The 26,649-nt window shown below is 40.8% G+C and overlaps 1 protein-coding gene across 1 annotated transcript in view; it reads right to left on the bottom strand.

Moving 5' to 3' along the window:
- The window catches only part of dnah7 (dynein, axonemal, heavy chain 7), a 304,986-nt gene that overhangs the window by 34,848 nt on the left and 243,489 nt on the right, over positions 1 to 26,649 (bottom strand). Inside the window, exons 55-59 of the mRNA XM_059647155.1 lie at positions 24,951 to 25,112; positions 17,886 to 18,086; positions 16,668 to 16,829; positions 15,904 to 16,089; positions 14,960 to 15,097 (exon numbers count right to left, since the gene is read on the bottom strand). Of these exons, the coding sequence (XP_059503138.1) occupies positions 14,960 to 15,097; positions 15,904 to 16,089; positions 16,668 to 16,829; positions 17,886 to 18,086; positions 24,951 to 25,112 (849 nt within the window). The remainder of the gene's footprint in view (positions 1 to 14,959; positions 15,098 to 15,903; positions 16,090 to 16,667; positions 16,830 to 17,885; positions 18,087 to 24,950; positions 25,113 to 26,649) is intronic.

The following is a 26,649-nucleotide window of genomic DNA, read 5'->3' as shown; positions in this document are numbered from 1 at the left end:
GCAACAAGCTAAAGCATTTTCTGATCAAATCAAACTGATACCAACATTTGGTGGGAACACCTGAGGAATGGTGGATCAAACACACAGATACGTCGATGGATTAGAAACATCACCAATATTTTGATCACCACCTGGTTGGTATTGGTCTTACATTTCACTTACCTGTTTCACCACACTACAGAAGGACACAAAGGGATAGTAAAGAGTAAAGGATTCAGAAAAACAGGGCCAAAGCCTGCAAAGCACAAGACCATATCAGGATGGTACAAATAAGTATCTTTTCTACCCTAAGCTCAATACCAGCTGATATCTGTGGGCAATGGAGCATATGGGGAAAGGTGTTACCACTAAATTGGCTACCTGAGGCCAAGGCCAAGTACCAAAAAGGGGAAATTGAAGGGGTGAATTAGTTTTAGTTAGTTACGAGTTAAATCTTCAGTCAGAAATATTAAAACAGTAGAAGCAAATAAGAACCACAGATGCGCAAGGCTAAGAATACAGAAAGTATAGGCCACAATCAGCAAAGATAAAGGAAACTTTGGGTACAGATAATGTTGATTACATACTGTAGAAAAGTGCAAATTATATTTGGACACCTAGTCAACATACTTTAGGAATTGGCCACATTAGCCATTCAGTATGTGACTTTTGTACAAAAACTGAATAAGTGCAAAGCATTCCAATGTCTTTTTTATGCTTCTAGGGCTGACTCTCCTTGCAAATGCTTCAAATGTAAGCAGAACTATCCAAAAAAAAGCACTTTCATTGACTGTCAAAAGGAAGACAACTACAGTCAGTGTTGCAGCCTGATATTCAGCCATCTGTTTCCTTTACCATATCTTCACTGGAATAATAATGAAACATTTGACATTTGACCTATTTTAACAAAATAAGTCACAGCCAGGTCTATTACTTCTTGTTCCCTGATTGCTAGATTTTAAAAAATTAGACTTGTGATTTTATCTTTTTCTGCAGAGGGAGAATTTTGTACATGATTCATTCTTCTAACCCAATTTAAAGAAAGTTATTGTTTCAATTTTGCTGCAGAACACAGTTAATACATCCTATTACTATGGTAATCTCGAAAAGTACTGCTGAATTTTATAATAATAGATTCATAAATTAATTGAGGAAATTTTAGGGAGATTCCAGCTTCAAAACAAAATAGCTGCCTTTGCAACGTTCATAGATATTGAATTATGAAAAAAGGCTTTGAGTTATTAAAGATATCAGCTGGTATTGAGCTTAGGGTAGAAAAGATACTTATTTGTACCATCCTGATATGGTCTTGTGCTTTGCAGGCTTTGGCCCTGTTTTTCTGAATCCTTTACTCTTTACTATCCCTTTGTGTCCTTCTGCAGTGTGGTGAAACAGGTAAGTGAAATGTAAGACCAATACCAACCAGGTGGTGATCAAAATATTGGTGATGTTTCTAATCCATCGACGTATCTGTGTGTTTGATCCACCATTCCTCAGGTGTTCCCACCAAATGGTGGTATCAGTTTGATTTGATCAGAAAATGCTTTAGCTTGTTGCTGCATTGCACAGCTTGTTCTGTGCCCTTACTGGCCTCATTTTGAATGCCTGGAGGGTGTTCAGGCAAGAGTTAGGTTATAAAAGAGAACTGGTTCAGAAACTGTCAGGTTTTCCTTAAAGTCTCAGTTGACCTAAATGTTAATTGCTTCTCTCCTTCTGAGTCTGCTACATCAAGGATTCCACAGGGTCCACTGCTCAACTCCCAGCCACTCTGCAGAAACAACTTCCTGGCTATCAGAATATCTGGGCTTATATATTTGATAAATCATCTCTGGCTCTGCAGCTACACTGGACAGTGTAAAATAATTTCAACGAAAATTAATTGGCAAAATAAAAGTTAAAAATGCTTAACTGCCCAACATGCAATTGCTACACATTTTGAGTGGTGACTGCGGACAGTGCAGGATCTGCAAGGCTGAGAGTATTGTGGATAGCTTGTACAGAGAGGTGGTCACTCCACAGGCAATAAGGAAATGGATAACCATCAGGCAGAAAAAGAGGGCTAAGCAGGAAATACAGCAGTCCCCTGTAGCCATTGCCCACAAAACAGATATACTGCCTTGGGGGGATTGCCTCTCAGAGGAAAGTAGCAACAACCAAATTTGCTGCACTATAGTGGATTCTGCAGCATGGAAGACAGAAAAGAAGGCAAGACAAAAGACAGAATGGGCAATAAGATGCGATAGGCAAAGAATTCAAGGACAAAAATTGAACAGGACCATAGTGCAAAATAATATGGCATGTTAATTATGATTGCAAAAGCTCCTATATGAAGAAAAGAAGATTTGCAAGGACAAATGTTGGTCTGAACAGAGTAAGTTATAATGGGGAACAAAAAGTGGAAGACAAATTAAATACATATTTTGTTTCTTTCTTCACAAAGGAGGACATGAACAATATGCCAAAAATGTTGAGGAACGCAGGGTTGAGTGAGCCTGAGAGAGACTGAAAGAAATCAGTATTAGTAGGGAAATAGTGTTGAGAAAATTGATGGGAATGAAGGCCAATAAATTCCTAGGGCTCAGTAATTTACAACCCAAGATGCTTAATGAAGTGACCTGAGAAATAGTGGACATATTTGGTGGTCATCTTTCAACATTCTATGGACTCTGGAACAGTTTCATTGGATTTGATGGCAGCTTTTATAACCTCACTATTTATAAAATCTAGAGGAAAAACAGAGAATCATAGACCAGTTAGCCTGACATTGGTAGTGGAGAAAATACTAGAATAAAACAGAAAATGCGGATGCTGGAGATTTGAAACACAGAAAAACAGAAATTGCTGCAGAAACTCAGAAGGTCTGTGCACACATGCTGCCAGAAAACAGAGTTACCTTTTCAAGTCCAGTGACAACTCTTCACAATTCCAATTCTTACCCCACCACTGACGTGGTCTCTAATTCCTTTGTATATCCCTGAGGCCTTTTTTAAAAAGTGGAATCACATTAGCTGTCCTTCAGTCCTCTGGGTCCTCCCCCATGGTCAAAGATGAATTCAAAATCTGGGTCAGAGCCACGTCATTTCCTCCTTTGCATGCCACAGCAGCCTGGGACACGACTCATATGGATTTGGTCATTTGTCCGCTTTTAAGCCTACCAAAACCTCCACTATGTCATCACTCCCCACATCAATCTGCTCAAGAATCTATCAGTCCATCTCGCCAACATCTTCCTCTCAAATGATGAGAGATGTAAAATACTCATTTAACACACTACCAATGTCCTCTGGCTCCACAGACAGAGTGCCCTATGGTCCCTAATGGACCCTAGTCTTTCTTTAGTTATTTTCTGCCCCTTAATATATTAATAAAATAACTTAAAAATCTCCTAAAATTCTACACATTTTTCATGTTTCCTCTTTGCTCTCCTCATTCTTTAAGCTCCTCCCGCATTTTCTACATTCCACTCAATTGATTTGCTCCCTTTGCCCCTAAAAATTTCTCCTTCCCTTCTTATCCAGTCCTGAATACTCCGTGATATCCAGAATTCTGCAGCTTGTTGTTCCTACATTTCACTCTACAGGAACACATTGGACTAGTAATTTCTACATTTCCATTTTGAATGTCCACCACTGTTCTGATGTAGAGTTTCCCGCAAGTAGCTGTTCCCAGTTTGTTCAGGTCAGATCCTAATTTATTTTAATAAAACTTCCTTCCCCCAATCTAAAACTGTTTTTTGCAGACCTTCCATTTGAGTATTGCGTACAGTTCTGGTCACCGCATTATAAGAAGGATGTGGAAGCTTTGGAAAGGATGCAGAGGAGATTTACTAGGATGTTGCCAGGTATGGAGGGAAAGTCTTACAAGGAAAGGCTGAGGGACTTGAGGCTGTTTTCGTTAGAGAAGAAGGTTGAGAGGTGACTTAATTGAGACATATAAGATAATCAGAGGGTTAGATAGGGTGGATCGGGAGAGCCTTTTTCCTAGGATGGTGACGGCGAGCACGAGGGGGCATAGCTTTAAATTGAGGGGTGAAAGCTATAGGGAAAGGATGGAACAACTACTAGAATATTTCAGTTTGCCTGTGGGCCTTCACTATGTCAGGGCTGGAATAAGCATACTAGAATGTCTTGGAGAACTGTCCTGCCTACTTGGCCACAGTTGTGACTGCAGAACAACCTGTAGATAGTTTATACTAAATGTGTTAAATTTGTTTAGGATGCCATCTCAAAATCTCTCCCTCTTACTTGAAAAGGCAGGCTTTAGCTCTTTCCATGCTGGAGTACTCCAACTATCCCTCCAGGTTCAAGATACATCTCCCCTTAATCTCACTTTGTACCTCTGTATTCAACAGATCATCCACCATCATTTCTGCCACCTACAGTGAAGTTACACCACATTTCCCCTTCCTCTCCCTGTTTTTTCAGGGATCCAAAACAACTCTTCCATCTGCAACACTCTGATCTGCTTTCCCATCATTGACACATTTGAAATAAATGTCAGCGGGGCAGGGGCAGAGATTGAAATCATGTTCTTTGGTGCTGCTTGGGTCTGGGCCTTTCGCCCTATCCTTTTCCCAGGCATATTGGGTCCCCGATTAATGGGTACTCATGTATCCCCCATTTCCCAGTCTCTGTAGGCCAGTATGAAACTGGAACTCCTTTAAAATGTGAAATGGACAAATAAAATTAACTAAGAGAAATCCTGCCACAAATATGATATTGAATAAGATAGCTGATTCACTCATAGTACGTTAAAGACGCAAAATGTGACTTAAAAATCAGGAGAGTTTGTGGGATGACAGGATGAGAGAGGTGTGAGGTACAAGGAGAAGAATTAGCTATGAAGATACTGTAAACCAAAGTTTTCAGCTTTATCGCCAATCACTGCTTCTGTCGAATGATGGAGAGCACTGTTTTGTCCATCAGGTAGAAGGCATGTCACCAGATATGATCAATGTTTATCAGGTGTTTCGGCTTCTGAGTAGGCACTCACTTACTTTACCAGAGAGAAGGAAATGTGGTAGTCAGTGTAATGTGCTTTAATGCTGTGCTTATCATGGTTGAATCGTTGGCCACATGTGTAAGATATGAGATGTGAGTGCGAGACTTTACAGTTGCACTAAGTGTGCAAAGGTGAGGTGAAGCAGTGAATGCTAAGCATGAATTGAATTGATACAGATTGTTGATAAGTAACTAATGGGAAGCACCACACCAATGACTAACTGCCAAAACAGCTTGGCAATAGATGCCAACATTGAAAATAACAATCCAAAACAACTCATGGTAATTACAGGTACAGACATGTCGAAGAGCCTGTTTCTCAAAGTTGGCCTCTTCTGCAAAAATGTGTGATCTCAACACACCCCATCTGAAATGGATTGTTTTTCTGTTTGTAGATGAAAGGATACCAACTGTCATGCATTGAGCAACACATAGGTTAGAGGTGCAATTTGTGGGACTGGTATTCTAAGATACTTTCACTGACCTTGATCACTTATGTGATGTCACTGCATCCCCTCCTTGCAAGGTCTTTAAGTAGTGCAAACTAGCTTTGTTTATTCCTTTTAATTCAGCTCATCTTCTCTGTGTCCCCTGTTCATGCTGCAGCTGGTCAACAACATGCCACATGCAATTATCTAAATTAGCCAACAGCACTAAGTTTCTGTTCCCTGATTTGGAAGTAAATTTCTCAATCTAATTTCAATCCAAAGTAATTCTAATCTGTTTAATTCAGCTTTGTAATTCAGTCATGAATTGAGACATATAAGATAATCAGAAGGTTAGATAGGGTGGATAGGGAGAGCCTTTTTCCTAGGATGGTGACAGCGAGCACGAGGGGGCATAGTTTTAAATTGAGGGGTGAAAGCTATAGGGCAGATGTCAGAGGTAGTTTCTTTACTCAGAGAGTAGTAAGGGAATGGAACGCTTTGCCTGCAACGGTAGTAGATTCACCAACTTTAAGTACATTTAAGTTGTCATTGAACAAGCATATGGACGTACATGGAATAGTGTAGGTTAGATGGGCTTCAGATTGGTATGACAGGTCGGCACAACATCGAGGGCCGAAGGCCCTGTACTGTGCTGTAATGTTCTAAGATTTTAAAGTCACACTTTGAAACGATTTATTATGAATAGGCATCGGGCCATAACTAGCAGCAATTTCTAACTTTTGATGACTTTTCAACAAGCTACTAATAATGAAGTTGAAAGATTGCAATATGCAAGGAAAAGTGGTAGCATAATGCTAGTTTTACTAGTAATCCAAAGATGCAAGATAATGCTCTGGGGACATGGGATAGAATCTGACCCCACCAGATAGTGGAGCCAAATGCCCACCTAGGCTGCTAAATCAAAACTCCTATGTCCATCACCAACCTTCAGTAACACCACTAATGACCGAGATGGTCAAAGCCTAAAGGGCCTCGGCTGTTAAACTGGGTTTGCAGAGGGCAATGAAGAATCTAGTAAGAAGTAACATCCTATTTGAACTTGTCCTCACCAATCTACCTGCTGCTGATACTGTCAAGGACGCATGCTTCAGGAGGAGTAATAATTGCACAATCCTTGTGGAGAAAAAGTTCCAATTTCATATTGTGGATTCTAGCCATTGTATTGTGTAGTGCTAACATCATGCGAAATGGGATGGACTTGAACAGATCCACCAACCTAAAACTTGGCATCCATATAAGGTGCTGTGGGCCATCAGCAGAAGTATATTCAATCACAATCTGTAAGCTCATGCCACGGCATATCACCTAGTTTGCCATCATCAAGCCAGGGGACCAAGTCAGGTTCAAAAAGAGTGTAGGAGGGCACGGCATCACAAGGCTTTCAAAAACACAAGGTGTCAACCTGGTGAAGTACAACATGGGATAATTTGCATGCTAAACTGTAAAAGCAGCATTCAGTAAACAGGGCAAAGCAATCCAACAACTATAGATTAGATTTAAATTCTGCAGTAGAACAATGGTAGACAATTAAACAACCTTCAGGAGTAGGAGCCTCCACAAGTATCCCTGTCCTTAATGTTCGAGCAACCCAGCACACAAAAGAGTTGGCTGAAGCACTAACATGTGTTGACAGCCAGAAGTGCTGAGTGGTTGATCCATTCCAGCCACCTCTGAGGTCTTCAGTGAAATAACTTCAGAGAGGTCAGTATCCTGTCCCCAAGTCACTCTTTCCTTAAACAGTGAAAGTTTTTAATACTGATCCAGCTTCCTCAGTACAAGCACTCAGAGTGGACAGAACCTCTGACACTCCTGTTTGATCTGTCAGCCATGGCTCCCTGAATGGACCAGATTAAGCATCCCAATCCAGGAACTTATACTCAATGAGGTCCACCTGGCTGACCTTGTCACAATCACTACACATAGCATCACAGATACCAGTCTTCACTCAATTCAATTCACTCAGCTTGATATCAAGAAATGGATGAAGGCACTAGTGCTGCATTGGCTATAGGCCCTTTAAACATTCAGGCATCATTACTGAAGATTTGTACTCCAGAAGTTGCTGCACCCTGAACCAAGCTAAAATATTGGCATTTACCTGGTTCTGTCAAAAAATGTCCAGGTATGTTCAATAAAAGAAAGGCAGAGAAGAGCATATTTAAGATCATTAGCAAGGTGATGGAATGATTTGTCAACTGTTCTATCTAGTGGCATTTATTGAGCAAAAACCTATTCTTTGACACTTGGTTTGGGAGCTGCCAGAGCTATTCAGTTCCTGAACTCATTAAAGCCTAGTCCACACATTGGCCTAACTCCAGAGATGAGATCAGAATGACTGCCATTAACATCAAGGCAGCACATATTTAGATATGATATCAAGGAACTGTAGAAAACTTGATGTAAACGGGAATCAGGGGAAAACTCTGCTGGTTAGACCCATACCTATAAAAATAGGATGATGATTGCACTTGTGGAAAATAATCAACTCAGTGCCAAGGTATCAGTTCAGGAGTTCCTCTGGATTGTGTCCTAGGTCCACCACCTTCATCAATGCCCTTTCGGGAAGAAAATGTATTGTCCTACCCTGGTCCATATCTACAGTAATGTGATTACTGTAACAGCCCCCAACTCTTAACAGCCCCCCTGGTGAATTAAAGATGGGCAATAAATGGTGGTCCAGCTAGCAATGCCCAGAACCCACGAATAAATTTGAAAATTTTCATTGTAATATCAGAAGCAAGAATGTTACCTGATCATTTCATGATGTCCAGTACCAATGTGATAAAGGTGCCATAGCAGCCAATGTTCAGATGCAACAAGACCTGGACAATATCCAGGATTGGGCTGATAAGTAACAGGTGACATTCATGCCACAAAAGAGCCAGACAATGACCACTTCAACAAGAGAGAATTTAAACATCTCCTCTTGATGATCAATGGCATTACTGTTGCTGAATCCCACTGTATCAACATCCTACTGGTTATATTGACAAGAAGCTAAAGTGGATGAGCAAATATAAATAATGTGCCACAAGAATAGGTTAGAAATTCCGCAGGGAACAACCAGCGAATAACCAAACACTGTCCACAATGTAGAAGGCATAGCTTAGGAGTCTGATTGAATACTCTCCACCTGGCTAGGTTGTGCAGCTGCAACAACACTCTAGGCATTCAACACCATCCCGAACAAGGCAACATACTTGATTAGCACTCCATCCACTACCTTCAATATTCACTCCCTTCACCTCCAATGCACAGTGGCAGCGGTAGATAATGTTTATAAAATGCACTGTAACAAGTGACAAATGCTTTTCAACAGTACCTTCCAAATCCACACCACCTTGACCTGTCAATAGATCCCTTGGAAGGCCAGCACCTTCAAATTCCCTTCCAAGCCATTCTGAAATGGAACTATATTGTTATTCCTTCATTGTCATGGGGTCAAAATCACAGAACTCCCTGCCTAACAGCTCTGTGGGCATAACTAAACTCCAAGAACATCAACAGTTCAAAAAGGCAGCTCCAGGACAATTAAGAATGGACAATAAATGCTGTCCTAGCCAGTGAAGGCCATATCTCATGGGCAAATAAATAAATCTAATTAGATACTTATTCCCCAGGCGAGAGCCATAAAGGTTTACTCAATGACTTTGAGATACTCCAGCCAACAATCGGGATGTTCTGTTGTCAATGTATTCATGAAGTATCTACCCCAGGAGCAGAATGACAGTTGACACAGTTTGACACAGTTAATGTACATTCCTAATATCTTAATCATGAGAACGTTGACATATAATGTGTATCAAACAATTTGCATTACAGGGTTATTCATTAAATCTGCATCCATTTGGGTATAAGCAATTTGCAGAATTTTGATGGATTATGGGTCAGGGAACATGGATAATGTAATTTAATATTGATAGATTTTTGGATTTCTTATGCACTACGCTGGGAAATCACATCTAATTAAGCTCACATTCTTCTGATATATAATTGTGATATGGTGACATCTTGCTATGAGTGAAAATTAATGCAATAATACAACATATTTTTCCATTCGGGAGACAAGTACATTGAGCTTACATGATGATGAAGGACCTTAAATGGAAAATGCGTGATCTTGTAGTCGCTAGTCGTGAATATCTCAACGTAATTTATATATTTATTTATACACATTGTCACATGCCAGCTTATATCTAAATACTGACAAAGAATACAAAACCTTAAAATATATTGACATATGACATAGTTGATCATGGAATATAAAATCAATACTGTTATGATTCCAGTTGATGGTACTGGAAATGTCAGATCCCAGACAGAAATCTGGATGATAGATCAGGTTAGTTTGTTTTTATTTAATAAAGCCTTCTTTCATTGTAACACAAGCACACCATGATATAATGACAGAGTGCAAATGTCAATGCCTGCCTATTTACCACTGTAGCTCTGAAAAGAGCCAATTTTAAAAAGAAACATAAACACAACATTAGTTAAAACTCAGCAAATGTCACTTCGTATTTATTCTGGTAGTATAGGCAATCAACAACCCAACTCCGAATTCCATTCCCACACTCAGCTTATTTGGGTTGGGTCCATAGCTATTCACCTCCCTACTCCTTCACCCCAGGAGTTGACTCCATCCACACTCCATCCTCATCTTCGACTGCAATGTCTTACATGCTCGATACAACCCGTCCTGGCTTCATGTGATTCCCTGCTCTGAACCTGAGATAGCCTGTCTCATCTCTAATTTGATTCCCCACCTCTGGGCTCAATGCATCCTATTACAGACTGTCTCTAACCCCATCTACTGCCCACACACAGACTTAACTCTCACCACTCTAGAGTAACACCTCCTCTCACCAATTCATCTCAGATCAAGCTCTCACATCCCAACCAGGACACAATGCATCCAATCCCAGACCCAACTCCATGCCCATCACTTGGACCCAGCCAATCTCACCCACATCTAATACCCACTTACCCTAGACCTGATCCATTCCATCCTGATCCTAATGCTCTCACCACCACCCTCTGGGTCAACCTGGACCCAATCTCACTCTCTCATTCTGGAACCGGCTGTCCCATCCCGGACCTGACACCAGGAATCTGGGGGGCATAGTCAGATCACAAGTAAAAGCATAAAACTATGGATGCTGGAAATCGGAAATAAATGAAGAAAGTGCTGGAGAAAGCCAGTAGGTCTGGCAGCATCTGTGAAGAAAGAAACAAAGTTAATGTTTCAAGTCCAGTCTGATTCCTCTTTGGAATAAGAGGAATCATACTGATTCGCGTCTCAGTCGTGGACCTTGTTTCTCCTCAGGGTAAAAATGTAGATTCAAGAGAAGCAATCCAACAGTGATTGCTGCAGTTGGAGGAAGAGGCCACAAAGTCGGTGAACACAAACAGTAAAAGGCTGTGCTTGCAGGAGACCCTGAAATCACTACTCTGAGGGTCAATTTCAGTTGTTGATAGCTCTTTCAACTGTTTTCATCTCAAATCATTTCAGGGGATTTGGTGGCATGGTTGTAATGTTATTATACTGGTAGGCTAATGCTCTGTGGACGTGGGTTTAAATCCCAGCATGACAGCTGCTTGAATTTAACACTCAATTCATTAAAAAAATCTAGAATTCACATCTAATCTTGGTAATGGAGACCACAAAACTGTCATCAATTGTTGTAAAGATTCATCTGGTTCTCTAATGCTCTTTAGGGAAGGAAATCTGCTTGCCTAAATGTGGCTTTCGACCCACAGCAACTCAACTGACTCTTAATTGCCCTCTGTAATGGCCAAACAAGCCATCCAGTTTGCCATGGGGAACTAGTGATAGATGACAAGCGTTAACCACATCCTGTGAAAAAAAGAAAATATATTGCTTTGTTGCTGTCCTAAACTGCAGCATGGGTACAACTTATAAAATCATAACTAGCGCTACTTGTAAGAAACAACAGCAACAGCCACACCAACAACAGCATGAAAAGCCACAGCAACAGCTGCAGTAGCAACAAAACCAACAGTAACCACCTTTTTGCCTCCACATGACAGAAGGAATGGACAGAGTACTGTAGCGTGATGGAACCATCCATTGTACGAGGAGACTGTCACGTATACCTGGCAGCCACTCTAAGCTGGTGGGGTGGTTGAGGTCCAAACAGACATTATTGACAGCTTCCGCAGCAACAAGTGAAACTCTCGTGACAAGAACCCTCCCACTCTAAAGTTCTAACAGTAACTTGTCCCCTCCCCTACCACCACCCATATCATTGAGGTCAGTCAGACCACACCTAAGTTGTTATGTGGCCATTGACCAAAAGTAATAACAGATTGTAAATATCTGACACCCAACTACTTTTGTTTGCAGTATCCAGGCTGTTATGGTTCAACAAGACAATTCTGTTTTCTGCCCATTAACCAACCTTCAGTCCGTCTTATCGCACTAACCCCAATTCCCCAAGTCCTAATTCAATGCAATATTGGTCAGGCACTTCAAGAAGAATCCATGTGTGAGCAGCCAGCGATCTGGCCTTTTTATTTACCCACAGAGAAGTCCTATGAAGGTATGGCCTTGATTGGCATTTTAGGTTTTAAGTACTATAGTAGTCACAAAAAAGTGTAGAAATAATGAGCAACCAAGGTTCTAGTTGGAATGAGAATGTGAAATTAACATTAATTTAAATTATTTAAGTTCAATCTCTTGTTGTTGTTATATACCAGCTAAGGTTGAAAATGATAATTAGCTCTTGTCTGCTTAATTCATCCGTGTCTAAAATCATGTTTTTATACCCACGTTCATCTAGATTGTGTCTTACAAGATGGATAAAGAAAAATGATTCCAATTTGCACCCTCTGCTTTGCCCAACATATTTTTTTGTACGATTAGACCAAATGGTACAGAAGCAAATTTGTGGCACCTTATTGAATGCTTTTGAAAATGCATATTCACTAATGAACTGGTTTCACCTTATTCCTATAGTTACAATCTTAAGAAGCTCTGATGAAAGGTTATTTACATGAAATATTAACCTTCTTTCTCCATAGATGTTGCCAGACCTTTTGAGCATTTCCAACATTTTTTGTCTTCATGCAAAAAGACCTAAACAGAATTGACAAACTTAATTTGCTATTCATAAACACATGCTAATCAGGCTTAATGGTATTATGATTATCTTAGTGACATATCGTGCATCCATACAAAAGATTTTCAGATTTTGCTTACTATTGACACTTGGTCCAAGTGTCCATGGTGCCATGTCTTCTCTTTTCTTAAAAATACCAGTAAATACTTGCTACCTTCCAATCCTTGAGCACTGATTGAGGATGTAAAGAATACTGGAAAATTGTAGTATTTACTTTATCTACAGCTACCCCTTTATAACTTTATGTAGAAGGTCCACGGGATTTATTGCCAGTAGTCTTGTTAATTAATGTTTGTTAATTTATTTCACATTCTCATTCCAACTAGAACCTTGGTTGCTCATTATTTCTACACTGTTTTTTGTGACTACTATAGTACTTAAAACCTAAAATGCCAATCAAGGCCATGCCTTCATAGGACTTCTGTGGGTAAATAAAAAGGCCAGATCGCTGGCTGCCCACACATGGATTCTTCTTGAAGTGCCTGACCAATGTTGTCAATGGAGCACTGACTTTAACAAATTATTTTAGAGATATTGTCACTCTGTTAACATTAATTTAAATTATTTAAGTTCAATCTCTTGTTGTTGTTATATACCAGCTAAGGTTGAAAATGATAATTAGCTCTTGTCTGCTTAATTCATCCGTGTCTAAAATCATGTTTTTATACCCATGTTCATCCAGATTGTGTCTTACAAGATGAATAAAGAAAAATGATTCCAATTTGCACCCTCTGCTTTGCCCAACATTTTTTTTGTACGATTAGACCAAATGGTACAGGAGCAAATTTCGGCCAATCAGCCCAAGGTATTGTCTCTGCCAATCGATCATGGCCATTTTATCAGCTCCATTCTCCTGCTTTCTCCTGGAACCTTTGATCCTCGTACTAATAAAGAACCTATCTACCTATATCTGTCTGAAACAGATTCAATGAATTAGGTTCCAAGCCTTCTTTAGCATGAATTCCATTGATTAGCCTCCCCCTGGTGGAAGAAATTCCTTCTCATCTCAATTTTAAAGGCTGTGTCCTTGATCTTAGTCTCACGCACTTGTGGGAAAATTTTCTCCACTTCCATTCTATCCAGGTCTCGCAGTATTTTGTAAGTTTTAATGATATCCCTCCTCATCCTTCTAAACTCCATTAAGTACAGACCAGAGTCCTCAGCCATTCCTCATAAGACAAGCCCTTCTTCCCTGAGATTATTCTTGTGAACTTCGTTCAGAATCTCTCTAAGGCCAATAAGTCCTTCCCTAGATATGGGGCCCAAAACTGCTCAAAATATTCCAAACGCTGTGTGACTAAGGCCTTATACAGCCTCAATAGTACATCACTGCTCTTGTATTCTAGCCTCACTGAAATTAATACCGATATAGTATTTTCATTCTTAACTGCCAACTGTAACTACAAGTTACCCTTAATAAAATCCTGAATTGGAACTCCCAGTCTCTTTGTACTTCAGATTTCTAAAGTCATTCCCTGTTTATGAAATGATCAACACCTCTATTCTTCCTACCAAAAAGTACATAACTTCACACTTTTCCACATTGTGTTCCATCTGCTATTTCTTTGCCCACTGTCCTAGACTGCCCAAGTCTTTCTTTGGCCTCCCGCCTCCTCCTCATTACCTGTCCTTCAACTATCATTGTGTCATCTGCAGCTGTAGAAACACTACATTCAGTTCCTTCACACAGACTATTATTGTCTAATGTAAACACTGCAATCCCAACGCTGACCCCTTCAGAACTCCATTAGTCACCAACTGACATCCTAAAAAAGACCTCTTTATCCTCACTCGCTATCTTCTGCCAGTCATTCAACCTCTATGTCCCTGACACAATGGGGTCTATCTCATTTAGTAGCCTTCTCTACAGCACTTTGTCAAAGGCCTTTTGGAAATCCAAATAGATCATGTCCACTGGTGCTCCTTTGTCTAACTTGCTCATTACCTCCTCAAAGAATTCTAACAGATTGGACAGGAATGACATCCCTTTGATGTAGCCGATATGGCTCAACCCTACTTTATCACGCATTTCCAAGTTCACTGCGATGTTATCCTTAACAATGGCCACTTAAATTTTACCAACGACCAAGGTCAGACTAACCATCCTATAATTTCCTGTGTTTTTTTGGCATCTTCCCTTCTTAAACAGGTATGTTACATTAACCAGTCCTCTGTGACCCTCACTGACTCCAGTGAAAGATCAATACCAATGCTTCTGCAGGCTCTTCAGTGATCTTCAGAACCCTACAGCGTCCTGTCCAGATGGTTTATTCACCTTCACCTATTCACCTTCAGACCATTTTGTTTCCACAGCACCTTCTCCTTAAAAATGGCCACTATACTCACCTCTGTTCTATTTTATTCAAACTGTAGAAATTATTTGACATACCTGGGTAAGTAGGATGCTGTCAAACAAGTTCTGGGTCTCTGATTGATCCTTAGTGATATCTGCATTAGCATGCATTCCAAAGACTTCTGGAGTCGGGTTCAAAGGGAGGCTCTTGGTATAGTTAATGTAGCTGAGGTACTGTAAGATGATTAATAGGTTTATCAGATAATTTCATGTTACTTGTATTTTCACTGCAACTTACATTGTTTCTACTGTGCATAATCTTGGAAACATTTGGCAAATCACACTGGGACTTATACACCTAACGGTGTGGACCAGGGGACCGTTGCTGAACAAAGATTGCAGGTGCATAATTCCTTGAAAGTGGAGTTGCAGGTATCTAGAATAGTAAAGAAGGCATTTGGTACATTTGCTCTTATTGGTCAGTGCATTGAGTTTTGGAATTGGGAGGTCATGTTGCGGCTGTACAGGATGTTGATTAGGCCTTTTGGAATACTGTGTTTAACTCTGGTCTCCTTGCTATGGGAAAGATGTTAAATTTGAATCAGAAAAGATTTACAAGGATGTTGCCAGAGTTGGAGAGCTTGAGCTTTTGTGAGAAGCTGAATAGACTGGCAATCCAAGCCTAAAGGGCATAGATTTAATTGAGAGGGCAACATTCTCATGCAGAGGGTGGTGGCTGGAATTAATTGCCAGAGAAAGGGTGGAGGCTGGTACAAGTACAACATTTAAAAGGCATCCGGATGGGTTTATGTAACTGGGCCTAATGCTGGTAAATAGGTCTAGGTGTATTTAGGATATCCGGTCGGCTTGGATGAGTATGTTTCCGTTCTGTACATCACTATGCTTATGTGATAACATTGCAAAATATAACTCATCCAAAACCTGCCCAAGTTGCCAACAAATATAATATTTTTGCATAACAAGTATTTTAGCACATTAAATGCATCAAGAATATCTATCAATAATAACATTTTTCTTACATCGCCTTCTGGTGGAGCATAATAGATACCGCTTAAGTCAAATGTATAGGCGTCATTTGTTGTAATTTCTTTGTTATAGAATTTATTAAGAATTGACCGAAGGGTGCGCCGATCCCAGTCATCTGTCACTCTACCACCATAGTTGCATTCACCAGTCATATATCGAATGGCATCAAGGGGCACTTCCTAAATAAATATACATATGTAGTTGATATTAATTGAATAAAAATTGATTACAATAAAGGCAACATTAGAGGGATTTAAAACTTAATTTCTTTTCAATAAAAATGGAAAACAAAAATTAAGTTCCTCTGCTATGTAAGTTGTACATTGCATGGTTTGGTCAAGTACTCAACTTCAGGTAGAGTGATTTCACACTGGCATTTCAATAAAGGCTTCAAATGAAGGCATAGAAGCATAAGCCAATGGATTGGAGTTTAATTCACTGGAAAAAATATACGTAATAACTCCATACTTTATCTGAATTGTATCTACAGTGCAGAAAATTTGAGCAAAAAGCTCAAGCACTACGCAGGCACTAATCCCAGACTTGCAACAGCATTCTGTCACTTTGCTAAGTTGAGGTTAGACTGTGAGGAGGTTTTGAATACAACTAAATGACTCCTCATTGGGAAGAGGTAGAATTAGAGGTTGAAAACTTCAGAATATCTTTATATGTCCTGGGAGTTTAGAAAGCAGCTGAGGCAAATCTGAGAGCTGGTGGCTCTGCTGCTGGCATCAGTAAATGGTTGGAAATGGCTTACCTCATACTGGTTAAGGAACATGTGCAGCTGTTGTACACTTATTCGCAGATCAGTTTCATTAAATTCATAAGGGATATTCCATCCTAAAGGGCCAAATTTTCGTCTTTCCTGAACTAATGCATGGAAGAAGCATAGACCATACAGAAGCTTTTTAAATTCAGCCTGTTAGAAAAAAATAATAAAATATCAATTCTGTCACACATACATTCATTAAAGATAGCTTGGACTTAAGGCAACCCAATAGAAATCAAATGTTACACTTATTTTGACCCTAATTTTAAAATGTAAATTCAAGAAATATTTATTGTGAGTACACATACAAATATCATCTCTCATTATAGTACAGTAACTGCATTTCAAAAGATAGCTCATTGACTGTAAAGCACTTCAAGACACCCAGTGGTCAGGAAAAGCGCTATATAAATGCCAGTCTTTCGATCATTCAATGTATGCCGGTGCTTTTGTTTAAATGGAAATACAGTTAGTGCTTATTGCACCTCTAACACAATATCAACATATTTTACAAACAATTTGTCTATTTCAGGTTTTGTTCCCTTTTAGTACGCATATGGAATAGATACATTTTCTCCATCCAGCAGTCAAAATAAAATTCAATTAAACATTAGATTTAAATATTGGTTTTCACTACACTGTCTGCATTGGTTCTGGAAGTAATTGAATGCAAACTTGATACTGTCACATCATTTAGCTTGTAGTAGTATAGAATCAAGTACCTGCCATACTATTGGCCGTGTCTATGTTCAGCACACAGGAAAGACAAGTTTAATTTTCTTAAAAGTAATTTATCCAACTTAAAGGGAAATTGCATCAAATTCAAAGAGGCTGCTGCTCAATACTACTGCTGGAATTTTTAACAAGGAAATTGGAGCACCAGGAGAGAGTGAGTTCCAGGGCCGTAGAAGTAGTACAAGTTTCAGATCAGTTGAAATGTCTGTTTAACATCCCAATCTGTTGCCATTGAATGTTTCTGCACTACCCAAGGCATGTCTAAGTGTGCATTCTTCCCAGTTTGGGGTGCAGCACGTAGCAAAGGTTATCAGAAGAGCAAGGCAAGCCTTTTCTGCATTTTGAGCTACCCCATAATGCAGCCAGGACCTTTTAATTAGGGTCACAGGGACCAATAATGTGTCTACCCTTGCACCGAGTCGTACAATAATATGTTAATCGCAAATGATTTGCGAATGAACTACCACTAACTTGTCGCTTGCAGCTACCAAAGAACTCCGGATCAGAAATGGGATCCATGAGGTAGGATCGGATAATGTTAGATCGAAGACCCTTTGGAGCTTCATTTGTCATTTTCACACCATTTTGTAGGACAGAAACTGGGAAATTTGGAGATGGATAACTTGTAAGCCACAGTCTGAAGTCAGGATGCGTAGTCTCTGGATTCAATTCCTGAAATATAATACCACAGATGAAACAATATTAAATCTAAAGTGAAAGAAAGGAACCGTACTAAAAATAAACTTTACTGTTTCAAATAAAACATAACAGTGTTCCCTAATTTTTATCAGTGACTCCCAGATAAGTGAGCCATAAGTAACAAAAATGAAATGTACAATGTTAACACTAACGTTCTTGAGGTTAATATTTGATACCTTTCTGTTGTCTAAATTTGTAGTAAAAAGAGTGAAAGCAACCTATATACTTGAGCAAAAGTATAATAGATATAGTTTGTGTGTTTCTATTGCACATTTTTCAAGATTTTCATTTCCTGCACATTGATATAAGTTTGTACTTTTTAAGTTTAGACCCATAGGACCATTAGACATTATGAACAGAAGTAGGCCATTTCGTTCTACTATTCAATGAAATTATTGCTGATCTATAACCCTCTACTCCACTTTCCTGTCTTTCCCTGTAGCCCAGGATTCCATTACTGATTAAAAGTCTGTCTATCTCAGTCTTGAACATACTTCACAATCTAGCTGCTTCAGCCCTTGGTGTAAAGAATTCAACAGATTCATTGCCCTCAGAAAAAGAAGTCCAGGCGGCACGGTGGCTCAGTGGTTAGCACTGCAGCCTCACAGCACCAGGGACCTGGGTTCAATTCCAGCCTCGGGTAACTGTCTGTGTGGAGTTTGCACATTCTCCCCGTGTCTGCGTGGGTTTCCTCCGGGTGCTCCTGGTTTCCTCCCACAGTCCAAAGATGTGCAGGCTAGGAGGATTGGCCATGCTAAATTGCCCATAGTCTTCGGGGATGTGTGGGTCATAGGGGGATAGGTCTGGGTGGGATGCTGCAAGGGGCAGTGTGGACTTGTTGGGCCAAAGGGCCTGTTTCTACACTGTAGGTAATCTAATCTCTTGTAAAATATGTGATCACCTGTTCAGACACTACCCTATGGTCCTAGACTCTCCCACAAGAGGAAACAACCTTTTCGCATCAACCCTGTCAAGTCTCCAAAGAATCATGTATGTTTCAATAAGGTTCCTTTTCATTCTTCCAAATGCCAACAAGTACAGGCCCAACCTACTCAACCTCTCATCATAAAGGACGGCAACATCGGTTTAGATGAAAGATACCTGGACCTCAGGGATTAAGTTATGAGAATTTTTCATATTAATTACTTTTTGGACTGGAGACCTGTGACCAACAATGTGCTGCAAGGATTGGTGCTGGGACCACTGCTTTTTGTCATTTATACAAATGATTTTTATGTGAAAGTAGGAGGTATGGTTAGTAAGTTTGCAGCTGACTTAGTGGTATCGCAATAAAGGCACAATGGGGCCGTGATCAGATGGGCCAATGGGCAGATGGAGTTTAATTTAGATAGATGTGAGGTGCTGCATTTTGGAAAGGCCAATCAAGGCAGGATGTATACTCTTAATGGTAAGGTCCTGGGGAGTGTTACTTTATAAAGAGACCTCACTGTACAGATTCACCGTTTCTTGAAAGTGGAGTTGCAGGTAGTCAGAATAGTGAAGAAGGCGTTTGGTGTGCTTGCCTTTATTAGTTAGTGCAGCGAGTATAGGAGTTGGGACGTCATAGAACATAGAACAGTACAGCACAGAACAGGCCCTTCAGCCCATGATGTTGTGCCGACCATTGATCCTCATGTATGCACCCTCAAATTTCTGTGACCATATGCATGTCCAGCAGTCTCTTAAGTGTCCCCAATGACCTTGCTTCCACAACTACTGCTGGCAACGCATTCCATGCTCTCACAACTCTCTGTGTAAAGAACCCGCCTCTGACATCCCCTCTATACTTTCCTCCAACCAGTTTAAAACTATGACCCCTTGTGTTAGCTTTTTCTGCCCTGGGAAATAGTCTCTGGCTATCAACTCTATCTATACCTCTCATTATCTTGTACACCTCAATTAGGTCCCCTCTTCTCCTCCTTTTCTCCAATGAAAAAAGTCCAGGCTCAGTCAACCTCTCTTCATAAGATAAGCCCTCCAGTCCAGGCAGCATCCTGGTAAACCTCCTCTGAACCCTCTCCAAAGCATCCACATCTTTCCGATAATAGGGCAACCAGAACTGGACGCAGTATTCCAAGTGCGGTCTAACCAAAGTTTTATAGAGCTGCAACAAGATCTCACGACTCTAAAACTCAATCCCCCTGTTAATGAAAGCCAAAACATCATATGCTTTCGTAACAACCCTGTCCACTTGGGTGGCCATTTTAAGGGATCTATGTATCTGCACACCAAGATCACTCTGTTCCTCCACACTGCCAAGAATCCTATCCTTAATCCTGTACTCAGCTTTCAAATTTGACCTTCCAAAATGCATCACCTCGCATTTATCCAGGTTGAACTCCATCTGCCACCTCTCAGCTCATCTCTGCATCCTGTCAATGTCCTGCTGCAGCCTACAACAGCCCTCTATACTGTCAACGACACCTCCAACCTTCGTGTCGTCTGCAAACTTGCTGACCCATCCTTCAATCCCCTCATCCAAGTCATTAATAAAAATTACAAACAGTAGAGGCCCAAGGACAGAGCCCTGTGGAACGCCACTCACCACTGACTTCCAGGCAGAATATTTTCCTTCTACTACCACTCGCTGTCTTCTGTTGGCCTGCCAATTCTGTATCCAGACAGCCAAGGTCCCCTGTATCCCATTCCTCCTGACCTACGTTGCAAACTGTTGGTTAGGCCACTTTTGGAATAATGCGTTCAATCCTGGTCTCCCTGCTATAAGATGGATGCTGTGAAACTTGAAAGGGTACAAAAATGATTTACAAGGATGATGCCAGGTTGGAGGGTCTGAGTTAAAGGGAGAGGCTGAATAGGCTGGAGCTATTTTCCCTGGAGCATGGAAGGCGGAGGAATGACCTTAAAGGAGATTATAAAATTACGAGGGACATGGATAGGGTTAATGGCCAAGGTCCTTTCCCCGGAGTGGGGGAGTCCAAAACTAGAGGGCAAGGGTTTAAGGTGATAGGAGAAAGATTTAAAAGGAATCTAAAGTCCAACTTTTTCAAGCAGATGTATTTGCGTGTATGGAATGGGCTGCCAGAGGAAGTGGTGGAGGCTGGTAGAATTACAATATTTAAAAGGCACCTGGATGGATATATGAATAGGAAGGGTTTAGAGGAATATGGGCCAATACTGGCAAATGGGACTAGATTAATCTAGGATATATGTTCAGCATGAATGAGTTGGACCAAAGGGTCTGTCGCCCTGCTAAACAATTATGACTCTAATTAGGCCCATTTTCTCGAGAATTTGGAAAGTTAAGGGGATATCTGATCAAAGTCTTCAGGGTATTAACAGGAAGGTAGACATAGATAAACTATTCCCACTGGTTGGAGATTATAGAATTAGGGGAATAGTCTAAAAATTAGGGCCAGACCACTCAGGAGCGATGTTAGGAAGCACTTTTATGTACAAAGAATGGCAAATGTTTGTCTCACTCTTTCACAAATAGCAGTTGATACTAAATCAGTTTTTAATTTTAACTGTGTGATCAATAAATTTTTGTTAAGCAAAGGTATTAATGGATATGAGCCAAATGCAGGTATATGAGTTAAGCCACAGATCAGCCACGATCTCACTGAATGGCGGAACAGGCTCACGGGGCTGAATGACCCACTTCTGTCCCTAAGTTATACTATAGGATTGATTTATTCAGCTCCCCAGGTTCCTTGCTATTTTTTCCCCAGCCTTATTCTCAAAGACATACGTTCACTTTGGCATTGTTCCAAAGATATTGATATAGTATGGACTATCAAATATAAATCCACAAGGTAGACATGGGAAATATTAGTTGTATACCAACAAAATATGAAACAATTGGTAGGTATTACTCTATCAGAAGATAAAAGTACTCTGTTGTAAATTTTATGCAAGTATTGGGATAGAGTTTTTGCGACATGTCCTGGAGTTATAGATTGCTGTTCATCAAGACAAAATCAAAAACTGTTACAGTTGGAAACGCTTTCCACAGTAAGTGAAAACAATGCCCACTCATCATGAGACTTCAATTCAAGCTCAAAACAAATTGATGGCTAAAACGCATCTTACTTTGATAATTATAAGAAATGGAAATGAAGTTAATTTCATTCATAAAAGCCACACCTCAGATCTGCCCAAATTTCCCTCAATTGGTAACCTCATTCAAAAGGTACTATGAAAAGATTAGAGACGCAAGAATTCACATCAATATAGTAGGGCTGAAATTCAGATGTTAACAAACCCATTTAATATTAATTCAGAGTTATTTGTAGAGATGCCAGGTACAACTTTTACATGCAAAAAGTTTTTTTTATTCATTTGTGGGATGTGAGCATCACTGGCTGGCCAGCATTTATTGCCCATCCCTAGTTGTCCTTGAGAAGGTGGTTGTGAGCTGTTATCTTGAACCTCTGCAATCCACCTGCTGTGGCTTGACCAACAATGCCATTCAAGAGGGAATTCCAAAATTTTGGTCCAGCAACAGTGAAGGAACAGAGATATATTTTCAAACAGGGTAGTGAGCAGCTTGGAGGGTAACTTGAAGGTGATGGTGTTCCCATGTATCTTCTGCCTTTGTCCTTCTATTTGGAAGTGGTCGTGGATTTGGGAGGTGCTGTCTAAGGAACTTTGGTGAATTTCTACAGAATGTCTTGTAGGTGGTACACATGACTGCTACTGAGCATCGGTGGCGGAGGGCATGGATGCTTGTGGATATACTGCCAATCAAGCGGGATGCTTTTCCTGGATGGTGTCAAACTTGAGTATTGTTGGGGCTGCATTCTTATAAGCAAATGGGGAGTATTCCATCACACTTCTGCCTTGTGCCTTGTAGTTGGTGGACAGACTTTGGGGAGTCATGAGGTGAGCTATTCATCGCAATATTCCTAGCCTCTGACCCACTCTTGTTGGCACGATATTAATGTGACAAGTCCAGTTGTGTTTCTGGTCAATGATAACTACCAGGATGTTGATAGTGGGGGATTCAGTGATGTAACACCATTGAATGTCAAGGTGCAGTGATTAGATTGTTTCTTATTGGTGATGGTCATAGCCTGACATTTGTCAGCCCGAGCCTGGATATTGGCCAGATCTTGTTGCATTTGAACATGGGCTGCTTCAGTGTCTGAATAGTCACAAATGGTGCTGACCGACTGTGCAATCATCAGCGAACATCCCCACTTCTGACTTTATGATGGTGGGAAAGGTCATTGATAAAGCAGTTGAAGACGGTTGGGCCAAGGACACTGCCCTGATGAACTCCTGCACCTGAGATGACTGATCTCCAACAACCACAAGCATCTTCTTTTGTGCCAGGTATGACTCAACCAGTGGACAGTTTGACCCCTGATACCCATTGATTCCAGTTTTGCTAGGGCTCCTTAACACCACACTCAGTTGGAATATAGCCTTGACGTCAAGGAGTGTAACTTTCAATTCACCTCTAGAATTCAGCTCTTTTGTCCATGTTTGATCCAAGGCTGCAATGAGATCAGGAGTTGAATGGCCATGGTGGAACCCAAACTGGGTGTCGCTGAGCAGCTTATTTCTGAGCAGGTGCTGCTTGATAGAATTGTTGATGTCATCTTCCATCACTTTATTGATGATCAAGAATAGTCTGACGGGGCGGTGATTGGATGGATTGGAAGTGTCCTGCGTTTTGTGTACAGGGCATACTTGGGCAATTTTCCACAGTATCAAGTAGATGCCAGTGGTATATCTGTACTGTAACAGCTTGGCTAGGGGAGTGGCAAGTTTTGGAACACAAGTCTTCAGTACTAATGCCAGAATGTTGTCAGGGCCCATAGAGTTTACAGTATCTAGTGTCTCCAACCATTTTTGGATATCTGGTGGAGTGAATTGAATTGGCTGAACACTGGGGACAACTGGAAGATGTTGAGATGAATTATCCACTCAGCATTTCTGGCTGATGGTTACTGTGAATGCTTCAGCCTTACTTTTTGTACTGATATGCTGGGCTCTTCCATCATTGAGGATAGGGATATGTGTGGATCCTCTTCCTCCATTGAGTTGTTTAATTGTCCACTACCATTCGTGACTGGATATAGTAGACTGCAGAGCTTAGATCTGATCCACTGGTTATGGGATCACTTAGTTCAGTCTATCGCTTGCTGCTTATGCTGTTTGGCAAGCAAGTAGTCCTGTTTGGTGGCTCCACCAGGGGGGCACCTCATTTTTAGGTATGCCTGGTGCTGCTCCTGGCATGCCCTCCTGCACTCTCCATTAAGCCAGGGCTGATCCCCTGGCTTTGTGGTAATGGTTGAGTGGGGGAGATGCCGGGCCATGAGGTTACAGATTGTGCTGGAGTACAATCCTGCTCCTGTTGACGGCCCACAGTGTATAATGCTTGCCCTGTCTTGAGTTGCTAGATCTGTTCGAAGTCTGTACCATTTAGCAAGGTGACAGTGCCACATAACACGATAGAGGATATTCTCAATGAGGTCTATGCTGTGGCCGCTCTAGCCAATACGGTCAGGGGCGGGTGAATCTGCAGCTTACAGATTGGTGAGGATGAGGTCAAGCATGTTTTTCCCTCTTGTTGGTCCGTCACCACCTGCCACAGACCGAGTTGAGCAGCCATGTCCTCTAGGACTTGATCAGTAGTACTGCTGCCAAGCCACTCTTGGCGGTGGACACTGAAGTGCCCCACTCAATGAAAATAATCTGTCTCTCAATGTCAGCAAAACTAAGGAACTCATCGTCGACTTCAGAAGGAAAGGAGAAGAACAAGCCCCCATCTACATCAAAAGAGCTTAGGTTGAGAGAGTGAAGAGTGTCAAGTTGAAAAGCTCCTTCTGTTTTTAAGCATTTCATAATAAACCAAGCACAAATTCTCACCGCACAGACTCTTTCTAACGTCGGCATCCATGATGTTGCCAGGTGGCAGTTTTGTAATACTACCCAAGACCCTTGCTTCACAGCTTTCTCAATCATATTCATGGCTATTGGCCCTTGACCCTGCCCAAGGGACAGAGAGCTCAGCTTGGATCCTCCAAATCCCTGTACAGATAAAAAGATATCAATTAGCATTTCACATTATTGCAAATAAAGACCAGAATCATCTCACACCATGTAGGTGGCTTGGAGATACGACAGGGGTTTGAAGCACATCACATTGTCTCCCCACGTTGCCAACTTCAGGAGATTTTCCTGGAGGTACTTTGTGAGTCGTACTGCTACCTGGACATCTGCAATGAGCTATGAAGCAATGCACTTAAAAAGGTCAATTAGTGTTTAATTATGTACGACAATAAAATTTACAGAAGGCATGTGGGCATGTGTTAGGACTCAGAAACATAGTCTCAGCATAACATCAGAGCTCCATTATATGATTTTGCATATCCATGCAAGGAGACACAGAAAGCTTCAAAAGGCACTTCCAATGAATTCATCTGAAGGCACTTCTCCTTAAAATGGATTGATGTCCCAGACAGTTCTGTCCATAGAGTTTGCAAACTATTTCAACTGATAGGTACAGACCATTGTCTTGCAACTGGCTTTCTCTCACTTCATCTGTCTGACATACGATGGTGGCATACTTTGAAGTGCTCTAATTGGCTCTCCTCTGTGTTTCTGCTGTCCGTGATTTGGAGGGCAATTTTGGATATGGCCTGTTAAATCCTGTAAGATTACGCTTTAGGATGCACCTTTGATACAGGTGGGGTTGGAATGTCCTAATCCTATCATTTACTGAGCATTATTACTAAGTGCTGAAAATTCTGGCTATTATTTCCATTTTAAAACACAACAGAAGCGGCATAATGCCAAATGAACAAATTTTTTTGTCTTGTAGTGAACCATTCAGTATAGAGATAGCGAAGTTTTTCAGAAAAAGTTATTTATACGTTACCCACAAACATTTTGTTACATTGATTTTCTTACCTCACCCCAAGTTGTGAGGGTAACAACAAGTAATGCTGGTATAATCACTGGTAAAATGCAAGTTCAGGTATCAACTATCCACAGTAAATGTTCAATCTAAGTTAGTTGGCATTCAATATCTAATACTGCACTTACTTAACACCAGCCTCCATCAGTAACTCCATAATGTAAATCAGATGATTTAGGTGTGAATGTCCAAGTGCAAGTCATTGCACCATGCCTTTTCAACAGGAGCCTTAAGGAGGCTTTGAAAGCGCACTGTGGGAAGGCAAAGGAAAGTTGGCAGAGTACTTGATCAAAAGGCAGGAGCACCATGAATGAAAAATGAGAGGTTAGACATAAGAATAAATCTCATATTGAAACAAGAGTGGTATATAGAGGCCTGAAGGTTAAAGGAAACCACTAAGGTAGGGTGGATCATTGCCATAGAAAAGAGTTGAAAGTGAGAATAGGAATTTTAAATGCAGTTCTTAGGGTGCGCGAACACTGAATCCTGGAGAGAATAGGTGTTATTTGGTGAAGGTGAACTCTCAGGATAAAGCACAGAACAAAAATATGGATCAAAATTGATTTCTGTAGGCTGTTTAGTTCACCTCACCCATCAACTGACAAGTTTTATCATTACCTGGCATCAGAAAGGTAGAGGGCTAAAATC

Source organism: Stegostoma tigrinum, chromosome 7 (genome assembly GCF_030684315.1).
Source record: "Stegostoma tigrinum isolate sSteTig4 chromosome 7, sSteTig4.hap1, whole genome shotgun sequence".
NCBI classification, from domain to species: Eukaryota; Metazoa; Chordata; class Chondrichthyes; order Orectolobiformes; family Stegostomatidae; genus Stegostoma; species Stegostoma tigrinum.
Note: the sequence above shows the minus strand (reverse complement) of the source record. Positions and strands in the feature narration are given on the sequence as shown.